Source organism: Panthera tigris, chromosome D3 (assembly GCF_018350195.1).
Source record: "Panthera tigris isolate Pti1 chromosome D3, P.tigris_Pti1_mat1.1, whole genome shotgun sequence".
Taxonomy (NCBI): domain Eukaryota; kingdom Metazoa; phylum Chordata; class Mammalia; order Carnivora; family Felidae; genus Panthera; species Panthera tigris.
The window spans coordinates 6,035,079-6,056,265 of record NC_056671.1 but is presented as its reverse complement, the minus strand read 5'-3'; the positions used below and the strand labels follow the sequence as shown (position 1 = coordinate 6,056,265).

The following is a 21,187-nucleotide window of genomic DNA, read 5'->3' as shown; positions in this document are numbered from 1 at the left end:
ACCCGGGTGGGGAGAGAGGTTCTGAATACTCGTGTGTACGCGTGTAGCGTGTGAGGGGTCATGAGGGGTTCGCGTTTCCGTTACACGTCGAGGAGGGCGACACGGGCAGGCTGTGTGTGTGTCTGTGTGTATCTTATTTAAGTAATAACACGTGTGCCAAGAGAGCACGTACGGAACGAAGCAGCTTCAGCACAGGAGCTGTTTGGGGTTTTTTCTTAACTTATAAATGTTGTTGCAAGAAATGTAGGAAATGTTACTCACGGTCTTTCGCTAATACACGGAAATTTTTTTGTTTTAGGGTAGAATTTCAGAACAAGTTCTACGTTGGTGCAGGCACCAAGTTTGTTCCTTTCTCATTCAGACTACTTTCGTCGAAGTTCAGTGACGACGTGGCATGATCATATTGCCGTATCCAAACAAGCTTTCGGATTTATGGAGAATTATCATGTTACAGAATTTCACTTCCGTCAAACTTACGATAGGAAAAATTCCATCTTCATTGATTGCCTTATGATATAGCCAAATAATTCTGTAAGATATACCTCTTTCTCATGTTAAATATTTTGTAACGTTTATCAATTTCAGATATGTAAATTTCTTTCAGTTTTTATGGTGAGCAAATTTAAGTTAATGCCAAAAGTTATGTTAAAGTTATTTTTAAAAATAGAGGCTTGGGGGGGAGAAGTGGTTTTGAATGGCTAGTTGAAAATGGTCTTAGCTACTCGAGTCCTTTTCACCTTATTAAAAAAAAATTACAGCGTTATTCTGTCACTTGAAGTTGTCAGATAATATTTTCCAACAGCTGAAGTTAAGTATAGTTTTTTAAAAAATTTAATGACGGATAATCAAAAGATTCACATTTATTCTGCTTGATTAAAAGTGTGTAAACATTTTGTATCGTATGCTGTCTAGAACTGCAAGTAGGGGATCATTTCTACAATTTTGTCTTGTTTTAATGATTGGAGAAAACGGGATAAAATAACGTACGACAGATGGTTATCCCACTTGTATATTTTTAAAGATATTCTTACCCTCTTATCCTTATATAAAACCAATTATGATAATTGTATGTTGGAAAGATAAACTGTATACCGAGCCTTACAACCCAGTGTGACCGTAAAAGATAAAATATGGATGTGATTTGAACTTAGGGACCAACTCGTATGATGTTACTGATGTTACCGAACCTTTTAGGGGTTTATACTGAGTGAAGGGAAGGTGAAAAGTAGTATTTTGTATATTTTTATAACAAAATATAAATTAAGAGATTTTACCATGAAGAGATTGCACCTGTCCTTGAGAACAGTATAATTATAATTTTTTTTTTACTTTCAGACTGATTGTAAATAAAGGTCTGGTAGAGGTATTTAGAGTTAATTTAAGCTTTCAGACACCATTTGGATCGGTTGAAAATTCTCTTTAATTTAAATTCATCTATTCACTTGACATTTAGCTTTGAAGGATTTTGAGTCCTGTTGAATGTTTTAATCTACGCAGACAGTCCCCACCTTACCAGTGGTTCCACTTAATGAATTTTGAATTAATGATGTTGTGAAAGCAATACACATTCCGTAGAAACCATACTTGCAGGGTTGAATCTGGATCCTGTCCGGGCCAGCGATCTGCGGCCCCATCCTCTCCCGCCATGCTGGGCAGAGGCCGCAGCTCCCAGACAGCCACGCGGTCGGGAGAGTCAGCAGGTGGTACACGGACAGCCACCTGCGCCCACACGGCCGTTCAGTTTGTCACTTTCAGTACAGGATTCAGCCCATTACAGGAGATAGTCAATACTCCCTTATAGAATAGGCTTTGTGGTGGATGATTGTGCCCAACCGGAGGCTCCTGTCCGTGTTTGGAGCACGTCTAAGGCGGGCCAGGCTAGGCTGCGGTGTTCCCTAGGGTAGGTGTGTTAAATGCACGTTCAACTTAGGATGAGACCCCATCGTAAGTTGAGGACGATCTGTAGTTTTGTAAATTATGTTCATTTTTCATATTTTGCTGTAATTGATGTTAGGTAATTATTTTCAAAAAGAAATCGGCAGTGTTTTCACTTAATGTTTTGAGGCAGGTGCATGAAGAGGCCTGTTTGTCACCATACGCCTTCACCCTGCCTATTGGGGGAGTTTGGAATTTTCATTTCAAGCTTGGATTCTGGTAGCCCTGGATCTAGGCGTGTCTTTTCAGGTCAAGTCGAGACCTGTTTGCCGAGAGGCATGAACTGAACACGCTGACGTGATCGTGACGCTAACATTAGACCTTACTTGTGTGGTAAGCCTTCCATGCTGCTGTTTCACCAATTGGGAGTTACTGGCCTTTGTCCCTCGTATTACAATATCAAGCTTCAAACCACGTGGATAAATCCTTGGGAAGTGATTCTGCTCTCAGGGTGCAGTTTCTCCGGAAAGGTCTCACGTTGGACACTCCTGCTGGGTGAATACAAACTCTGAACAACGCTGTCCCTCACCACTGGCCATCTTCGTTACTTTACGCCAGGGATCTGTTGTAATAAAATGGTAATTCATCCTTAGGAAACTCACGATTTCGGGGCACCGTTAGCTGATGAGTAAACAGGAGGCCTGTAGTGTCTGCTGGGATTTTTTAGTGCCCCCACTGGTAACTGTTATGGGCTGTTACAGAATTTTTCATTTTAAGTAACATCTCTTACCAGGGTATAGAACAGAGAGGAAAGAGCCCGTTTTTAATTGAGACCTATGTAGTGGTTATGTATTCTACATAATTGTATCAAAAATGAATTAGTAGTCCCAACTTTGGTGAAAGGCGTCTCTAGAAATAGAGCTTGATCGTGTCTTGTAGGCACTAGGGGAAATTTAATTTTTTTTCTAAAGCTGTAGGTTCCAGTGGCTGCTTTATGTTTATGCTTTGTGCTTTGCTTTATGTTTAAGCTGTCTGGTGGAACTATTATGTATATCATTTTTGAGACAGACTTTGTTCCCTTAATAGCAAATATCCGGAGGAAGAATGGTCAATTGTCGGGATGAAGCTATATATCTGTTTATTTTCCTCAAGAGAACACGTCATGGTAAATGTCATGACAGCCATATTTTCCAGTGTTCATTCGGGTGTTCATTCTGTGTGTTAATGGAGTCCTAAAATAAAAATCCAAGGCATTTCTTCAGGAAAACAACTTGATTTCATCCTGCAAGGGTAAAGAACGTCCTTGTGGTGACGTAATTATGATCAGTTAAAGAACTCAGGTGTTCTGATGGGGATCATGGTGAGCCCTGTGGACTGTCCATTCCTTGTGGGTAGGACTTTGAAAAGACACCCCTTTCACGGAATGCCATTCTGTCCTCATTTCGGGAATGGGTACTTTATAACAACATTCTGTTCTCAGTTTCCAGTCTGCTGTAGCTTCAAAAGGCTTAGAATATAGCATAGGTCACTCTTAAGATGTTTATGAATTCAATATTCAGGCATTTTAGGGTCTGACTCATTTTGGAAAACAAAAACAGAACTGCTACAACTGTTCTGCAGTCTGCATTTGAAAACAGTCAATCTCTTCACTTAAAATTTTAAAGCCAAGTTTGCATGCATGCCATCTGGTATAATCTCCAGTAAGGTTATTAGGAAATCTTGATTCAAGATGATGAAAATCAGGCAGTTCCAAGTAATGGTTTTCCAACAGCGAGGTCATTGAGGCCGGGCTTTGGTTTAGAATTGTAAGAAATACTTCAGAACATTCCACGTGTTCCTTGATGGGAAAATCCAACAAGAAGGCTAGGTTCTTGGTGTCAGCCTTGTCGTCCAGGGACTCCTCTCCAGGAGGGGAGAGCAGTCACTAAGTTAAAGCTCCACAAATGCACGAAAGGACAACTCTGCATCTTCCTATCAGTATTGAACTTCTTTTTACTAATGAAAAATAAATATATTTTTAAAACATGGGTGTTTTGCTTTATTATGCCTTCACGCGTCTAGAAAGCCAAAGCCAGAAGTCGCCTGTCCCTTCTTGGGACTCCCTCTTCCCTGATCCGTGTGCCAGAGAGAACCGGCCCATTCCTGGAACTCTTCAAGGTACTTGCTTTCTGAGGCCCTTTGATCCACACTGGCCGGGGCTCAGACTATCTGAGGCGGGGGCCTCACCTCCTACTCTGCCTGGGCCATCTCCGAGACAGTGCAACCTTGACCGGTCGCCTCGCTGGCCTCCTTCGGGGCAGAAGGGCGGGATGGTAGCCCGGGGTGATGAGGATCCTAGGAGGGGCTCCCTGGAGCCCGCAGCGGGGTGTCCCGGGCAACAGCGGCGGGCGGCTCCGGGCCGGACTCGTCGGTCCCCCGAGTCGCGGGAGCACGCGTGCTGCCCGCTGCTCCGCTCGGCTCTCCGGCCGGCCGGAGCGGCGGGCCCGGATCCGGGGGGAGGCTGGGCGCCACCCGCGGGGGACGGGCCCGCGCCGCAGTGAGCTCGGGGGCGGGGCGGGCGCGTCCCGGGACGCTGCCGACCCGCGCCTGCGGCGGCCGTTGCCGAGGCTCCCGTTGCCAGGGGCGCCGAAGCCGCGGACGCCGCCCGTCGCTGGGCTCCCGGGGCGCCGTCTGGCCCTTGGCGGCGCCATGGACGACCTGCGGGTGCTGTGGATGCGCGACCGCGTGTACACGGCCTTCGGCCTCACAGACCCCCACCTCTTCGAGGAGCTGCTGAACCGCGACGGTGGCGAGGTCGAGGACCTCATCCTGCACTTCCTCAACCAGACCAAGGACGAGGAGGGCGCCTTGACGCTGTTCTTCTACCGCAAGGTGGTGCCCGAGGAGGTGGAGGTGGAGATCGGTGAGCGCCCCGACTAGGCTTGGACTTTCTGCAGTTCGGCGGCTGCTTTCTGAGCCGCGTCCCCTGATACAGGCCTTAGCCCAGTGTCCCTCCCCGCCGTCCCCCCCCCCCCCCGCTGGATGTCCCCGTTCTATGTGGAAGCAGAGCTCAGCCTCACTTAAAAGGGTCCCCTGGTTAATTCCTGGACCCCCGGAAGGGGGCTTGGGAATCTCCCTTGGACTGTGACCTGTTTCTGGGCTGTCTCCGACTTGCTTCCCCGTTCTTTCCCTCCTCTTCTGGCTCTTCTCCACCGTCACTGCATCATGAGAATGCCAGTATATCCTCTGCTGAGCATGCTGTTCCTTGGAGACTCAGAGCTGCCGAGACGGGAGGCACCAGAATGGTGTCGGGTTCTGGGCAGAGGCGGGGGGAGAGGCCTCCTCCCCAGCTCCCGTGTCTCACATTGTCACTCACTCTCTGCCTGTTAAGACCCTTGGGCAGCTTTATTGGATCCTTTGTGGGGCCCTGGTCATCCAAAGGCCCTGGAAGGGGACCAGGGCATGCCTCTTCATCCCGCTTTTCTATTTCTGTCCGTGCCCCCGATCAAGTCTTCTCTCTGCTCCCAGCTGAAAATTATACGAACGCAGCCAACTAGATGCTGGTGAGGGTGGTGATAGGAAGGAGGGTGGTGGCCAGCTAGCCCAAGATGCTCTTCTAATAGTTAAATGCGTATTTCTTGAAATAACAAAATGGAATCAGGCTGTATATAGATCATGGGATGACTCACTTAAATTAAACAAAAATGACACAGGTAGTACTGGAGGGCATTCCCTTAAAAATTCACATGACAGGGGTGCCTGGGTGGCTCAGTTGGTTAAGGGTCCGACTTTGGCTCAGGTTGGTCTCACGGTTGGTGGGTTCGAGCCTCGAGTTGGGCTCTGTGCTGACAGCTCAGAGCCTGGAGCCCACTTCCGATTCTGCGTCTCCCTCACTCTCTGCCCCTCCCCTCCTCGTGCTCTGTCTCTCTCAAAAATAAACATGAAAACAAAAACAACTCACATGACATAGAATTATGTACAGTAAAACACGCAAAAGCAACCCTTCACTAACCCTGAAGTCCTACTGCCATTCCCAGTAGGTAGTTTGGTGTGTATCCTGCCAGATCTTGCCCTGAATCAATCTATCATCTATCTATCCATCCATCATCTATCATCTGTATCTTTCTATAATGTTAATATATAGATGTCTAGAGTTTCTAAAGTCAATCATACCAATATCTTGAGAATTTTTCATGTCAATACTGATAGATCTACCTAACTTTACAGGTTTTTTTTTTAAATTTTTTTTTTAACGTTTATTTATTTTTGAGACAGAGAGAGACAGAGCATGAATGGGGGAGGGGCAGAGAGAGGGAGACACAGAATCTGAAACAGGCTCCAGGCTCCGAGCTGTCAGCACAGAGCCCGATGCGGGGCTCGAACTCACGGACCGCGAGATCATGACCGGAGCCGAAGTCGGCCGCCCAACCGACTGAGCCACCCAGGCGCCCCTAACTTTACAGGTTTTAAGCACGTTGATGTACCGCGCTTACCCATTCCCTAATTAAAGACCATTTACCCTTCTATAGTATTTCATTTCACAAACAAGGCAACAGTGCCCACCCATCTCCGCACACTTTGTGTAATTCTTTGCGACGGGCACAATCGCTGGTTTCCTGGGTGTGTGCATCTACACCGGCTGCCCAAACTGCTCTCCAGAAAGGCCCTGCCAGTCCACACCCAACCGTGGTGAGGTGCCTGTCAGCCAACAGCCTTGCCGACATCGGATACTGTCGGTCTTTTTAACGTTTGCCAATCCCATAGACGAAAGAGGGATGCGCCTGCTTAGTCTATACTACGTGTTTAATAATATTTAGTGGAGTTGAGCCTCTCTCTCTCTTTTTTTTTTTAGAAGTGAAGGCTTTTTTGAGGATTAACTTAAAATTTTTATTTTATTAGTATTTTTAAAATGTTTATTTTTGAGGGACAGAGAGCCCGAGTGGGGGAGGGGCCGAGAGAGAGGGAGACCCAGCGCCCAGCAGGCTGCAAGCTGTGGGCGCAGAGCCCCACGCCCGCCCGGCTCCATCCCAGGAACTGCGAAATCAAGAGCCGCACCAAAGTCGGAGGCTCAACCTGCTGAGCCACCCAGGCGCCCCAGGGTTGAGCCTCTTTTTTATGCTTGTTGATCACTGAGATCAACCGGTGGAACCGCTTGACCATTCTGCGGCCTTCATCTCCTGGGGAGTCTGCACAGGGTTTCCTTTCGGGCCACTTGAAGCTGTCTCTGCTAACCGGAACATTTCTGTACGACCGTGTTGGTTCATAAATCGGCGCTAGTCCAGGAGGGCAGGGGGAGACGAGCAGGGAGGCAGAAGGCTCCAGACCGGCAGGTGGCAGGTGTAACGAGCCCGGGGAACTCGCGCCCGAGGCCGGTTTTAATGCGAGAGGATCAGGTGCCTGCCTCCCCTCCCCCCACGCCCGCCAGCGTCTTCGGGGTCGTGGAGGGGCCGCTGGCGGTCACTGCACCGGCCGAGCCCCACCCAAGGGCAGGAGGCGGGGAGGGGCTCCCGCGTCCTCGCCGTGACCTTCCACCCCCCCCCACCGCTTCCCCGGGACTGTCGCAGGTGCAGGCCATTTCCCCGCGGCGCTCGGTGGGGTGGGGGAGCAGGGCATCAGGTGTCTGGTGTGGTGGGGCAGACACGTGTTACTACTTTTTTCTTCCGTGCTGGCGGCGGTCAAGACGGCGAGACGCCCGAGGCGGAGGAGGAAGAGGCGGAGGCTCAGCCAGCGGAGTTGGAGGGTGAGTCGCGTGGGGGCGGCTCCCCGCGAGGAGGGAGGCTGGGACCCGGTATGGGGGACAGAGGTGGGTGCTGGCCGTTCGGGGCGCATTACCCGTGCCCCGGGGGCCCGCAGCCAGCGACCACAGACTGGGGGGCCGGCAGCTGCAGGGGGGCGGCCTCCCCGAGCTCTGGGGCCGAGCGCGCAGCTGTGAGCAGGGCCGCCCCTCCCGCGGCTCCGGGGGGCACCTGCCTGGCCCCTCTGGCCTGGGCCTCGCTTGCCTTGCAACCGCTTCCCTCCCCGCTCTGCCTCTGTGGGTCTGAATCCTCCTGTCCTTTCTCTGGTAAAAGGCGACAGTCACGGGATCCAGGGTCTGCCCTCTCCAGCAGGACCTCCTCTTTTATATCTGCAAAGACCCTGTTTCCGAATACAGTCACCTTGTGAATTCCACCCGGTATAGTACATGTCCCCGGCAACTCGTCCCTGTGCAGGCGCCCTGCGTGACAGCTCAACACCTGTGCGCTCTGTTGTGTAGCCCAGGCTTCCTTCCCCTCGTGCAAACCACACGCCCCGTTTCTTCTGGCCAGTCCGAGGCAGTAGTGGAGGATTTTACTGCTGATAGAAATGGGTGAGCTGGAGAAGTTGCTGGAAACACACCTGAACGTGCGAGACGCCTGATTCTCTGCAGGCTCCGCTTTTCCTGTAGTGATGGGATGGCTTTAGATTCATGCTAAGGCTGGCTTCTCCTGCGGGTGGCTCTTTTTGCCTTTCCTTTTTTACATTAAAATTTTTTTTCTTGTTTTTGTAGTTGTTGAGTGGTTTCATTTTATTCCTAGTGTATTTCTACCATTTATCTAATTCAGTTTTCTACTTGTCCTCATTCCTGAAACGATTTATTTTGTCCTTTTTCTGGGCAGCTGCATGTATTTTATTAAATTTTATGAAGTTTTTCAAATTTTAATTTCAGGAGAGTTAACGTACAGTGTTATCTTAGTTTCAGGTGTATAATATAGTGATTATCAGCCTTCCATACATCTCACCTAGTTCACCCATCTCCCCCTCCCGCACCCCTATAACCATCCGTGTGTTCTGTGTAGTTAAGAGTCTGTTTCTTGGTTTCTCTCTCTTTTCCTTTTGTTCGTCTGTTATGTTTCTTAAATTCCACAGATGAGTGAAATCATATAGTATTTGTATTTCTCTGACTGCCTTATTTCCCTTAGCATGGTACTCTCTGGTTTCACCCATGTCGTTGCAAGTGGCAGATTTCATTTTTTCTTCTGGCCGAGTAATCCATTGTATCTATATATACACCACATCTCCTTTATCCATTCATCTACAGATGGACACTTGGGCTGCTTCTGTATCTTGGCTATTCTAAATACTGCTGCAATAAACCTAGGGATGCATGTATCCCTTTATATTAGCGTCTTTGTCTTTTTTGGATAAATACCCAGTAGTGCCATTGCCGGATCGTAGGATAGTTCTATTAAAATTTTTAACCTTTAAAAAAATTTTTTTAAATGTTTATTTATTTTTGACAGAGAGACACAGAGCATGAGCGGGGGTGGGGGGCAGAGAGAGAGGGAGACACAGAATCTGAAACAGGCTCCAGGCTCTGAGCTGTCAGCACAGATTCCGACGCGGGGCTTGAACCCACGAACCGTGAGATCATGACCTGAGCCGAAGTCGGATGCTCAACCGACCGAGCCACCCAGGCGCCCCTCCAGACGCATTCATTTTAGCCAAAATGTCATTCCTTCTGTAGTACAGATTGAGGGGAGAGGATTACAGGGTTAGAAATACAGCCCATGAGTCCTCAGGGAGGACTAAGTTGGATTTTGACAAGACAGACGGTGGCCATGAGGGCCACAGCCCTATTTACTGCGGGGCTCTTATCTTGTTGAGAGACACATCCATTTCAGCACCAGTCAGTCTCTGAACAGGAAGGACATCTGTGGAAGGACGCTGCTTGGACAAAGGCCAGGGAGGTCTTTTCAACAAAGCAAATTAATATTCCTTCCAAATCAATAATTAAATGCATTTTTTCTTTTTATTGTGGTAAAATATACATAACGTAAAACTTACCATTTAAAATTTTTTGTTTATTTTTCAAATTTATTTGAGAGAAAGAAGGAAGAAGAGACGGCGGGGGGAGGGGGGTGGGCAACGTAAGAGCGGAGGGGAGAGGTGCAGAGAGAGAGAGGGAGACCAAGAATCCCAAGCAGGCTCTGCGCTGACAGCGGGGCTTGGTCTCACGAACTGTGAGATCATGACCAGAGCTGAGATCAGGAGTCAGATGCTTAACTCATCGAGCCCCAAAACTTACCATTTTAACCACTTCTAGGTATACAGCTCAGTGGCACTGCATTTATTTGGTGCATTTGTTAGTGTGTTTTTGGCTACAGGCTGTTACTGGGGCTCTAATCCCGTTGGTGCTGCTGGCTTTATACCATTTCCTCTGCTGGTGGGTGTGCCGGGCACTTAACCACACCATAATCGGATCCTCGAGTCTGACCAGTAGCTGTTATCGTTCCCATTTTATGGATGAGAACATCAATAGTAGACCAGTAGACCCCACACGTTGATTTGATTCGAAAGCCACAATGGCTCCGCACGGTGCCTTTTGCAGTAAGAGCCAAACCGTTTGGGAAAAGCTCTCCCTTCCCTGTAATTACTGGGTTTCTCAGAAACTCTCAGGGCTGTGATGGGTTCTGAGGTTTCCAGATCCGCACTGATAACAGACTTGAGAGAGATACGTTCGTTTTACTTAGATTACCTTTCTTTTCATCCCCCGCAAGTTTCGAGTTTCATAGTGAAAATAGAATTATGTGCTAGTATGTTAGCTATAATTCTCATCCTAATAATAAAACTCCCCTTTAAGTGAAAACCTCGGAGAAGTCACTCACTGGACACTGTCGCTGGAACATGCACACACACACATGCCTACATGTGAAATTTCCAACTGAGAACCCACCCAGCAAAAATACAAACGGCTTTCGTCATTATAACGTACGTCGAGGCTGCGATTTGTTTGTCCAAAATGTACACGGAGCTTTTAGATACCATGACTATTGAATGAAATAATGCTGCCGTACAAGATGCAGGTCTGGCCTCGATGGTAGGAAATCTATTCCGATTATTTCATTTTGCACCCTGAACGATATTTTGCAGCCAAGAATTTGCAACTGAGAAACGATTCCACAGATCAGCTTGTATTAGGCATCGGGGATGAAGAAGTCGACAAAGAGAGTTTCGAAGACCTGCCCGTCAAGGTACGCGTGGCTCCTTCTCCTCCTCGCTGGGGTAACGGGAATGCCATGCCCTCTGATGGGTCTGGGTAAGTGACAGTTCATGCGAGGAACATATTTGGAATGGAGACGATAGAATCCTGTGTTGGGAGTCCCCACAACTACCCTCAGGTTGGGTGGTTCGCTAGAATGACTCCCAGGACCCAGAAAGACGTTTATACTCAAGGCTATAGTTTATTTCAATGAGAGGAGGCTGCGTGGAATCAACAAAGAGAAAGGTACGTGGAGCAGAGTCGGGAGAGAAGGGACCTGAGCCCCCTGCGGGGTGGCGTGCGGGTGCTGCTGGTCCCAGCACGTAGGAGAGCACACGGGAAGTTTTGCCAGTCGGGGAAGCTCACTCAAGCCTCGGCGTCCAGCGTTTCTACCGGGGGTCTGTCGCGTGGGCATGAAGGGCCAGCCTCTAGGTTGCGGGAAGTCAGACCGATGTAGTGTGACCAGGGCCCCAGGCCAACAAAGCCAGGCATTCACCACCAATCACGTTGCTAGTCTAAACTATCTTCGTACCCCGGGTGTAGACAGAGTCTAAACTATCTTTGTACCCCAGGTGTCCATCAGGTGGGACATTCCAAGAACAGAGGTTATCACCTGGGAACCGGCAAAGGGCCAGCCTGAAAACCTTTGGGATCTGCAGAGTTTGGACAACCCAGGCCTGCGGCCGAGTTAACCTTTTCCCAAATCCCAGAGGTGGGGCTTAAAAGCCGGGATGTGAGCATTTAGCCCGGCCTGTGCTAAGTGAAATGACTAACTGCTCCATGAATATACCCTACCCCCCAAACCAAATGGAAGCCGGCTTGTTGCAATTTACAAGCTAGGAAAGGGCTCAGTCTGGACATTTCCCGGCTCGGTTTACTCCCGTGTGGCTGCGCTGGCCAATTAACAGCAGAGTCAGGCTGAGTGTTCAAGCCTGGGTCCTTCGTGGTGCGTGGTCCCCCCGTGTCGGCCGGGGGGACCAGAACGCACTGACAGGAGTGCTCAGGGGCACCCGAACGTTAGGTTGTCTGGGTGAGCAGATGTATCTCAGCCCGTTGATGTTTGGTTCCCCATGTTCCAGAGAACCGTTAAGCACATCGTGGAAAAGACATATCTCCATGTGCTCTGTACTCCCGTTCCTGAGGAGTTCCTGGACCAGAATGTGGTGTATTTTCTCCGAAATACAAAAGGTATAGTTCTAGTGTGTGTGTGAGTGTGGGTGTGTATGCACGTGGGGGTGTCTCTGTGAGATTCTTTATTTTTACGCTTTCTTGAGAATACAGCTCTTTTTTTTTTTTTTTTAGTACGGTCGATCCTCAGTGTTCATGGATTCCATATCTGCAAATTCACCTACTCGCATTTTTTTCGTAACCCCCAAATCAGTACCTGCAGTCGCTTTGAGGTCGTTCGGGGCCAGGCACAGGATGGGGAAACTTCTGCGTCCCCCCGTGTGCCTGTTCCCAGCTGAGGGCGAACGCGGTGACAACGTTTTAACTCTTGTAAACAACTGTTCTTACTGTGATCTCTTTGGTGCTACGGTTTTCACATTCTTTTGTGCTTCTTGTTGGCGATTTCACTGCTCAAAACGGCCTCAAGCGTAGTACTGAAGCACCGTATTCCTGAGTGCAAGAAGGCTGTGACGGGGCCCCAGACGACACAGGTGTATTAGGTACACTTAGATCAGCTGTCCGTTATAGTGTCGGCTGAGGTCCATGCTAGTGAATCAGCAGCGTATGTTGAATAAGGTGTCTGTTTCTTTTTTAAGTTTATTCATTTATTTTGAGGGGGAGGGAAAGCGAGAGAGAGAGAGAGAGAGAGAGAGAGAGAGAGAGGGAGGGAGAGAACCTGAGCAGAGGAGGGGCAGAGAGAGAGAATCCCAAGCAGGCTCTGCACCGTCAGCACGGAGCCTGATGCAGGGCTTGAACTCATGAACCACAAAATCATGATCTGGGCTGAAACCGAGAGTTGGACGCTTAACCGACTGAGCCACCCAGGTACCCCTAAATAAGGTATCTTTACACAGAAACGCACATAAAGCGAGGTTACGTGTTGATGGCTGATAAAGATGTGACCCGAGGAGTGCCTGGGTGTTTCGGTCGGTTGAGTGTCTGACTCCTGATTTCGGCTCAGGTCATGATCCTGGGGTCCTGGGATCAAGCCCTGTGCCCGCTTGGGATTGTCTCTCTCTCCCCCAATTGCATGGGCTCTCTCTCTCTCTCTCAATCTTTCAAGAAAGAAAGGAGGAAAGAAGAAAGAAAGGGAAGGGGTGAGGAAGAGAGGGAGGGAGGAAAGAAATATGACCAGAGGGGCACCTGGGTGGCTCAGTCGGTTAAGCGTCCAACTTTGTTTCAGGTCACGATCTCACAGTTCATGAGTTCGAGCCCCGCATCAGGCTCTGCGCTGACAGTGTAGAGCCTGCTTAGGATCCGCTCTCTCTCCCTCTCTCTCTCCCCCTCCCCCACTTGCATTTTTCTCTCTCTCTCGCAAAATAAGTAAATCAACTTAAAAAAATGTGACCAGAGGCTGCAGAAACCTGACCTCGTATGTCCTGTAGGAGCAATGGTTCAGTATTCATTAATTCCTTGTTGGAGGTGACCTCACAGAACAGAACTCCCACGAATAATGAGAGTTGACTGTATAAATACGTTCTTAGTTCTATTGTAACAGTTAAAGGGAGATGCAAACTGTTGTGGCCCTGAGTTATAAGAAGAGCTTTAGGGCTTTGTCCACGTGGGCCGTGTGATTTAAAGCCGAGGGGCCGCTTGGAGGCCACGTTCATCCCGCAGGGTGACTTCCGGGCGGGATGTTCCCTCTGTGCATTCCTGCTGCCCTCGTCCATCCTGGGTGCCACCTGGGAGCTTCTGGTGACACCCCTGTCCCCCCAGTGGTTGTCACTCTCGTGTCTCTTCTGACCCCTGGCTCCTCCTCTTGCCTCATTCGATTCAGGCTGACTGCCCACCCTTCCTGCCTGCACGTTCCCCCATTTCTTCGGCCTTCGCCTCCACGGAGGCTGCGCACACGTACCTACGTTTTCACGACTCCCCGTAAATCCTAGAACAAGCATTATGTTGCTTTCTTTTTCTCTCTTCTGAACTTTGATGGCGTTTTGGGTCAGGGCCTCCCTGCCGGGTGACTCTGCCCACGTAGGCGGGAACCAGAAGTAGGGAAGACAGCTTGTAGAGGCTCGCGCCCCCTCATCCCTGCTCGGTGCTCTCCTCCAGGACAGCACCTGCCACGGCGCACAGGCCGCCAGCCGGGCAGCAGCCGCGTCTCCTCGGATTTCATCACTGGGCCTTCTCGTCGTCTTTGTGTCTCGCCGTTTCTCTTCCGTCGAGATCAGCCTCTCTTTGTCTTCCGCTCTGGGTTCTTAGGTTCTTTCCCCTTAAAATAAATTTACTTAAGTAAAGAAGAGTTTGCTGTAAAGAAGCGTATTAAGGAGAGAATGTCTACACAGCTGTGGGACCAAAGCCAGTGAGGTAACTGCCTTGGTTGGTATATCTGCTGTGTTTCCCGGTTAGATTGAGGGATGGGCCCAAGTGACCTTCAAAATGTGTACCGTGCGGGTGGAGTAAAGACATGTAAAATAAAACGCAGTTGGTAAATAGGCTGTTACCAAATCTGTCTTTGAAAATACCCGTGACTCTGGGGCGCCTGGGTGGCTCAGTCGGTTAGGCGTCTGACTTTGGCTCAGGTCATGACCTCAAGGCTTGTGAGTTCGAGCCCCGCATCAGGTTCTGTGCTGGCAGCTCAGAGCCTGGAGCCTGCTTTGGAGTCTGTGTCTCCTTCCTTCTGCCTCTTCCCCAGTGCGCGCGCGCGCTCTCTCTCTCTCTCTCTCTCTCTCTCTCTCGCTCTCTCTCTCAAAAATAAATAAACATTAAGAAAATTTAAAAAAAAAAAAAAGAAAAAAATACCCATGACTCGGGCGCCTGGGTGTCTCAGTCGGCTGAGCGTCCGACTTCAGCTCAGGTCATGATCTCGCGGTTCATGAGTTCGAGCCCCACATGGGGCTCTGTGCTGACAGCTCAGAGCCCAGAGCCTGCTTCGGATTCTGTGTCTCCCTCTCTCTCTGCCCCTCTCCAGCTTGCTTTCTCTGTCTCTCAAAAAATAAATGAACATTAAAAAAAATAAATACCCATGACTCAAAAAGGACTCTGGTGATGAACTGGGGAGGCATCGCTGGGAGCGGGGACCCAGGGAGAGCAAGGAACCCAGAAGACATTTCCAGAAAATGCTACTGTTTCTATTCTTGTCTGACTTCGGACGACTCCAGCCAGATCCGCCAGTCTGTGCAGCTCTGTGAACCACAAGTTTCTCTTGATGTCTCCGCGGCCGAGGGAGTCGTTTGCACAGACGTTAGCATCACGTTGAGCCTGTGCCTGGAACATTCGTTGGTAGCTCCTCGGGAAGAAGGAGCGGATTCCTTGGAAGGTCCAGATACACTTGGAAGGTTCACTGCCTGCCACTTCCCCACGCGTCTCACCCTCTGAATCTGTTCCCACACAGAGATGATCTCTGAAGCTACCAACATGAAGGAAGCCATGGAGATCATGCCCGAGACCCTGGAGTATGGAATTATCAACGCTAATGTGCTTCATCTTCTGAAGAATGTCATATGTCAGGTAACTGCGGACAAAGGGAAGGGACCTCAGCATTTTGTAAGACTAAGGCCATTTGATTCATTTACTCCGCAAGTAACGAATATCCAGCAGGTGCCTCCGTGGGCCCTGGTGGCAGAGCGGCGAGGAGCACGGACTAGGTCTCTGTGCTCCGGGAGCTTATTCTGGGGAAGGACACGAAACACAGATTCATAAACTGGAAAATAACAGGCAGTGACAAGTGGCATGAGTGAAATGAACCCGAGTAATGTGATAGAAATGGACTCTGTGTGTGTGTGCACACACGTGTGTGTTCGTGTGTGCAGGGAGGGAGTGGTGGTAAGGGATGGCCTCACTGAGGAGGCGATGTCTGATAGGCAAACGATAAAAAAAGAATCTCACGAGCAGGCTATTCTAATGACAAGTTGTTAGGGAAGTGTCATTAGGGAAGTGTGATAGGGTGAGGTTGAGGACGTCAGGAAAGGCCCCTTTGAGGGCGTGGCATTGAATTGAGGCCTGAATCGGGTGAAGGGGTCAGACCTGTGAAGATCTGGGGGGAAGAGCGTCCTGGGCAGGGAAGATAGCTTGTGCAAAGGTCCTGAGGCAGGAGCAGACATAGCCTGGTCCAGGAACAGAGGGAGGGCCTGTGCGGCTAGAGGGTAGTGAGGAAAGTTGGAAAGGAGGGTAGGTTTTCAGCAGGGGAATAACATGATCTGGTTTGCATCGTTCCTCTGGCTGTCGTGTGGAAATCGTACCGTGGGAGCGAGGGCGAGGGCCGAAGGCAAGAGTGGACCAGTTGGAGTCCGTGGAAGTGTCTGTGGAGGGGGATGGTTGTCTAGACTGGAGTTCAATCAGGGGAGGGGGTGGGAGGCAGGCCGTGTCAAGAATCTGTTTTGCTGGGGAGAGGGCCCACGGGGCTTGCTGGTGACTTGGATATGGAGGTTTTGGAAAATGGAGCGTCAAGAGGGACTCCCTAGGGTTCGGTTGGGGGTGAGCGGCCGGGCGGGTCAGTAGGGACATGGGTGAGGGCAGAAACCGATCTGGAGGGAAAGCCAAGAACTCTCCGGACATCCGAGCTGAGGTGTGAGGGGCTCGGGGAGAGCTCAGGGCATTTATTTATTGAGCAAATATTTATTGAGCACCTACCGTATTCCACTGAGCGAACAACTCGGCCGAGATCTGCCTCACGGGAGTGCTCGTTCTAGTCAGGAAGGCTTACGTTAAACAGGACCTGTGAGAGAATCTGTTCGGTTGAGTCTTGAACAGCATGATTTGAACCACACGGGTCCACGTCTACGTGGATTTTTTCCAATAAATACGGTATAGTGTTGTAAATGTATTTTCCTTCTCAATAACAGTTTTTCCTCTAGCTTGCCTTAAAATTTTTTTAACATTTATTTATTTTGGACCGAGAGAGAGAGATGGGGCATGAGTGGGGGAGGGGCAGAGAGAGAGGGAGACCCAGAATCCGAAGCAGGTTCCAGGCTCTGAGCTGTCAGCACAGACCCCGATGCGGGGCTCGAACTCACGGACCGTGAGATCACGACCTGAGTTGAAGTCAGACGCTCAACCGACTCAGCCACCCAGGCGCCCCTCTTCTAGCTTGCTTTATTGTTAAGCATACCGTATATAACACATGGGACATACTGATCAGTGTTAATCGACAGGTGATGTTATCGGCAAGGCTTCCGTCAACAGGCTGCTCTTAGTAGTTAAGATCTGGGGAGTCAGACGTCATATGTGGATTTTCACCTGCACGGAGGGGGCGTTGGCATCCTCACCCTTGCGTTGTTCAAAGGTGAACGGTAGCGTGCTCAATAGTGATGGGAGTTGAGAAAGACGAGGTTGGGAAGGGGGTAAGAAATCCCGGCAGGTGGTGGTAAAGGTAAGGGTTTTGAAGTTTTAGGCCGGGTGGCCAGGACCACCTCAATAGCATTTTTTACCGAGACCATTGCACTTGGCTCCTGATGGACCCCGGCCGCTGCCCTCACCCCTCCGTTACTTTATCCACGTGCCAGCCAGAGTGTGGCGATGGTGCGAGGCCAAGGGGCTGGATGGAAGCAACCAAGGGAGAGGCCGCCGGGGGAGGGGGAGCGCTAGGGGCAGGGTGACACGGCACCCGTTTACCATTTTGAAAATTGGGCAAATAGAGAAAAGGGTCCAGGTGTTTATTCTGCCTCCTCTACGTGAAATGCACTGGGTAATTAAGTAGCAGAGGAGAGGAGCGTCTCTTTATAAAAGCATTGCAGCTATAAAAGAAAGAAGTGTTAGGATGAGACTATTTCGGTTGTGTGGCTCCCAGAGGTTCGCGGATCTTGTCCTCGAACAAGCGGACGCTACCATCCGAAAGGAGAGAAAACCAGACGTTGTTTGTCTCCTGAGCATTGCCGTTAGTCTCGGTAGAGGGATTCTGACGGAGGGTCTGGACCCAGTGGGAGGGAGATACGGAGCGCACGGGGACACAGTGAGGGTCACTGGGAGCGCGCAGTCAGCAGAGCCCAGACTGGGAATCCGCAGGTCAAACATCCTGGGTTCTTCAGTAAATCGGAAGTGCACGTACATCGTCCTCAACGATGGATCAGAGTTTAAGAAGAAAAGGCAAAGCTACAAGCCCAAACCAAAACTCAACCAACCAACCAACCATCCAACTGACCCACAGGCGTTTGAATGGATGAGGGAGGGCACAAGTGAGCGAGGGGCAGAGAGACAGAGAGGGAGAGAGAGAATCCCACAAGGGGCAGAGAGAGAGAGAGAGAGAGAGAGAGAGAAGGAGAGAGAAGGAGAGAGAAGGAGAGAGAAGGAGAGAGAAGGAGAGAGAAGGAGAAGGAGAAGTGGGGCTCATGTTCACCCGAAGCGGGACTCGAACTCGCCAACAGTGAGGTCATGACCTGAGCTGAAGTCCGATCCTCAACCAGCTGAGCCACCCAGGCGCCCCCTCCCCCTCCCCCTCCCTATTTTAACCTCCACATGAACTAGCTTGGCCCTGAGCTGACTGACTCTTCAGCTGTTTGTGTGGCCGGTGACCTAAAGAAACACAGTATGCTGATCTGGGCAGTCACCTCGCGCTTGGGTCACGTTCTCCTCCTGGGGTCGTGTTAGGTCAAACAACATTTCTCTGTCTTTAGGTCTGCGCTCTGGGCTCTGGGCTCGAGTTCTCTCCACTTTGTTGCCATCATCTGTGCCGCCTCCGACAGGACATTCGAAGCCGGGGGCCGCGGAAGGGCATGAATTATCGGACAGGACATTGATTCGTCTCATAAACTTGACGTTTCAGGTTTTCATGCCGGCTCTGTCCTTCAATCAGCACAAGGATGCGGCCACGGGATTTGCGTCCGAGAAAATCTCGGACTCTTCCGAGTATGAAGCGGGGCTCCCTGGTGTGCCCGGGGAAACGTATCACAGCGTGCAGTTAATACGGGATGAATTTTTGATGAACATCCAGAAATTTGCAAATAATATTCAAAGGACAATGCAGCAACTGGAAGGTAAGCTTCATGTTTTCTTCTGTTTCGTGACGCGTGGGAATGTCCTTTAGGAAGGCGACGTAAGAGTCCAGGAGTCTTGCTTTCATTTGTAATCATTCTTTTTTCTCCGCCCACCGTCCGAGCGACCCCGAGCTGGAAGGAAGATGCACAGAGAAACAACGAATCCTTGTCCTCAAGGGTCTTATCGTCTGGTGCCCAAGGCACTGTGGCAGATGAGAGCTTGGGAAAGCTATTAGGACTTTGAGGGTTTGGAGGAGGGAGACCCTGTGGCAGAAGCAGGAGGAAATCACAGGAGACTTCCTGAAGGAGGCGGCATTTGACCTCCTCTGAATGGACAGCAGAGCGTTAGTAGGTGGCGTTGGGGAGCAAGGGCTTTTCGGGCAGGGAGAGAGGGCTGAATGAGAGAAGGGAGTTTGAGAGGATGGGGTTTCCGTGAACGAGGAAGGGTGGATGGCTGGTCCTGGCTTGCTTAGTGTCCCAGCCCAGGGCCCCACACGTGCTGGGGCTGCAGCAGCTACTGCGGACCTGTACCCCATGATGTGGGGAGGATGACACGGTGAGAGTCCCAGAGCCTGGGAGCGCGTGTGTCATGGAGAACAGCAAGGTCGAGAGGCTGGCGTAGTGGGGAAGGTGAGTCCCATTTGGGGTTACGCTTTGGAGAGCCCTATCCTGTGAAAGCCGACAGGCGATTTCTCGGCAAGGGCTATTACGGCCTGCGAGATGGCATTGCTTTCGAGGAAGAGAAATCCCACCCCCGCCCCGAAAGTAAAATTTAACACACCCCACTTAGTAGCAATTTTCTCCAAGACTAGAAACACCCGCAGAGATCCAATTTTTTTTTTTAATACTTATTTTTGAGAGAGAGAGCGAGCGAGCACAAGCGGTGGAGGGACAGAGAGAAAGGGGAGTGGAGGATCCAAAGCAGGCTCTGTACTGACAGCAGAGAGCCCAGCGTGGGGCTCGAACTCACAAACCGCGAGGTCATGATCCGAGCTGAAGTCAGGCGCTTAACCGACGGAGCCACCCAGGCGCCCTGAGAGCCAAACTTTTGATAACACGCTATGGACATGTGTTTTTCATTCATTCATTCATTCATTCATTCATTCATTCACTCACTCATTCACTCACTCGCTGTGAGCAAGTGAGCAGAGGAGGGGCAGAGAGAGGGGAGAGAGAGAATCCCAAGTAGGCTCCACACTGTCGGCATGGAGCCCACGTGGGGCTCAGTCCCACGAACCATGAGATCGTGACCTGAGCTGAAATCAAGAGTTGGATGCTCAACCGCTTGAGCTACTCAGGAGCCCCCAGACTTTCGGTTTAAGTTTCTTTTTTAATGTGTATTTATTTTTGAGAGAGATAGAGACCGAGTGCAAGCAAAGGAGGGGCAGAGAGAGAGAGGGAGACACAGAATCCGAAGCGGGCTCCAGGCTCCGAGCTGTCGACACAGAGCCTGACGCGGGGCTCGAACTCACGAACCGCGAGATCGTGACCTGAGCCGAAGTCGGACGCTCAACCGACTGAGCCACCCAGGCGCCCCAGACTTTTGGTTTAGAATGTTCTTTTTTTTTTTTTTTTTTAATCCCCCAAGAAGTGATATCCTCCTGGTGTCTGTGTTTGTTTTACTGTCTCCTGTTCCGTTATTTTGCGTGTCTACCTGACCCATCTCTCCCCGAAATAGTGTAAAACAGAGATGTGGAAAGATGTTTCTTCTCATCTTGGATATGACTTCTGTGTCTAATGTCAAACAGTAGCTGAGTGGACACATTTTTGCGTTTTAGATAAAATACAAGAAGGAAATGCAATGAAACGTCATCTGTGACCATCAGTCACGCTAGGTTGCGAGAGTGCGATGGTTTTCTTTTCTTCCCGTTTTCCTACAATGGGCACGTATGATGTAGAAAACCAGAAAAGCAGTTAAATTACTACTCTGTCACGTGGGTCGGCGAGTTATGGTGCGTGTGCCAAATCCCACCTGCTGGTTGTTTTGTGTGGCCCGTGGGCTAAGAATAGTACTTACCGTTTCCAATATTTAGATTTGAAATGATTAAATAAGGACCTACAGTCTGCCCTTAGCTGCAAAGCCTCTTGGTCTGCAAAGCTGGAGACATTTACTGTCTGATACGTTTTTAAGAAAAAAATTTGTGGGAGCGCCTGGCCAGCTCATTCGGTGGAGCATGTGACTCTCGATCTCAGGGTTGTGAGTTCGAGTCTCGCGTCGGGTGTAGAGCTTACTTAGAAAAAAAATCTTAAAAACCTT

General features: G+C 50.0%; 2 protein-coding genes across 7 annotated transcripts in view; both read left to right on the top strand.

Annotated features, from left to right (window-relative positions):
* The window catches only part of ATP6V0A2 (ATPase H+ transporting V0 subunit a2), a 44,521-nt gene extending 40,619 nt beyond the window's left edge, over positions 1–3,902 (top strand). For all 3 annotated transcript variants that reach the window (XM_042961520.1, XM_042961519.1, XM_042961518.1), the window contains exon 20: positions 299–3,902. In XM_042961520.1, coding sequence (XP_042817454.1) covers positions 299–398 — 100 coding nt within the window. In that variant the 3' untranslated portion in view covers positions 399–3,902. The remainder of the gene's footprint in view (positions 1–298) is intronic.
* Positions 3,903–4,507: 605 nt separating this feature from the next.
* DNAH10 (dynein axonemal heavy chain 10) overlaps positions 4,508–21,187 on the top strand; it is a 151,881-nt gene continuing 135,201 nt past the window's right edge. For 2 of the 4 annotated variants that reach the window (XM_042961466.1, XM_042961469.1), the window contains exons 1-6: positions 4,508–4,777; positions 7,523–7,594; positions 10,744–10,844; positions 11,932–12,040; positions 15,354–15,469; positions 18,720–18,930. In XM_042961466.1, the coding sequence (XP_042817400.1) occupies positions 4,564–4,777; positions 7,523–7,594; positions 10,744–10,844; positions 11,932–12,040; positions 15,354–15,469; positions 18,720–18,930 (823 nt within the window). In that variant the 5' untranslated portion in view covers positions 4,508–4,563. Of the gene's footprint in view, positions 4,778–7,522; positions 7,595–10,743; positions 10,845–11,931; positions 12,041–15,353; positions 15,470–18,719; positions 18,931–21,187 lie in introns of those variants that run through there. The other 2 variants (XM_042961467.1, XM_042961468.1) reach the window with 2 other exon arrangements.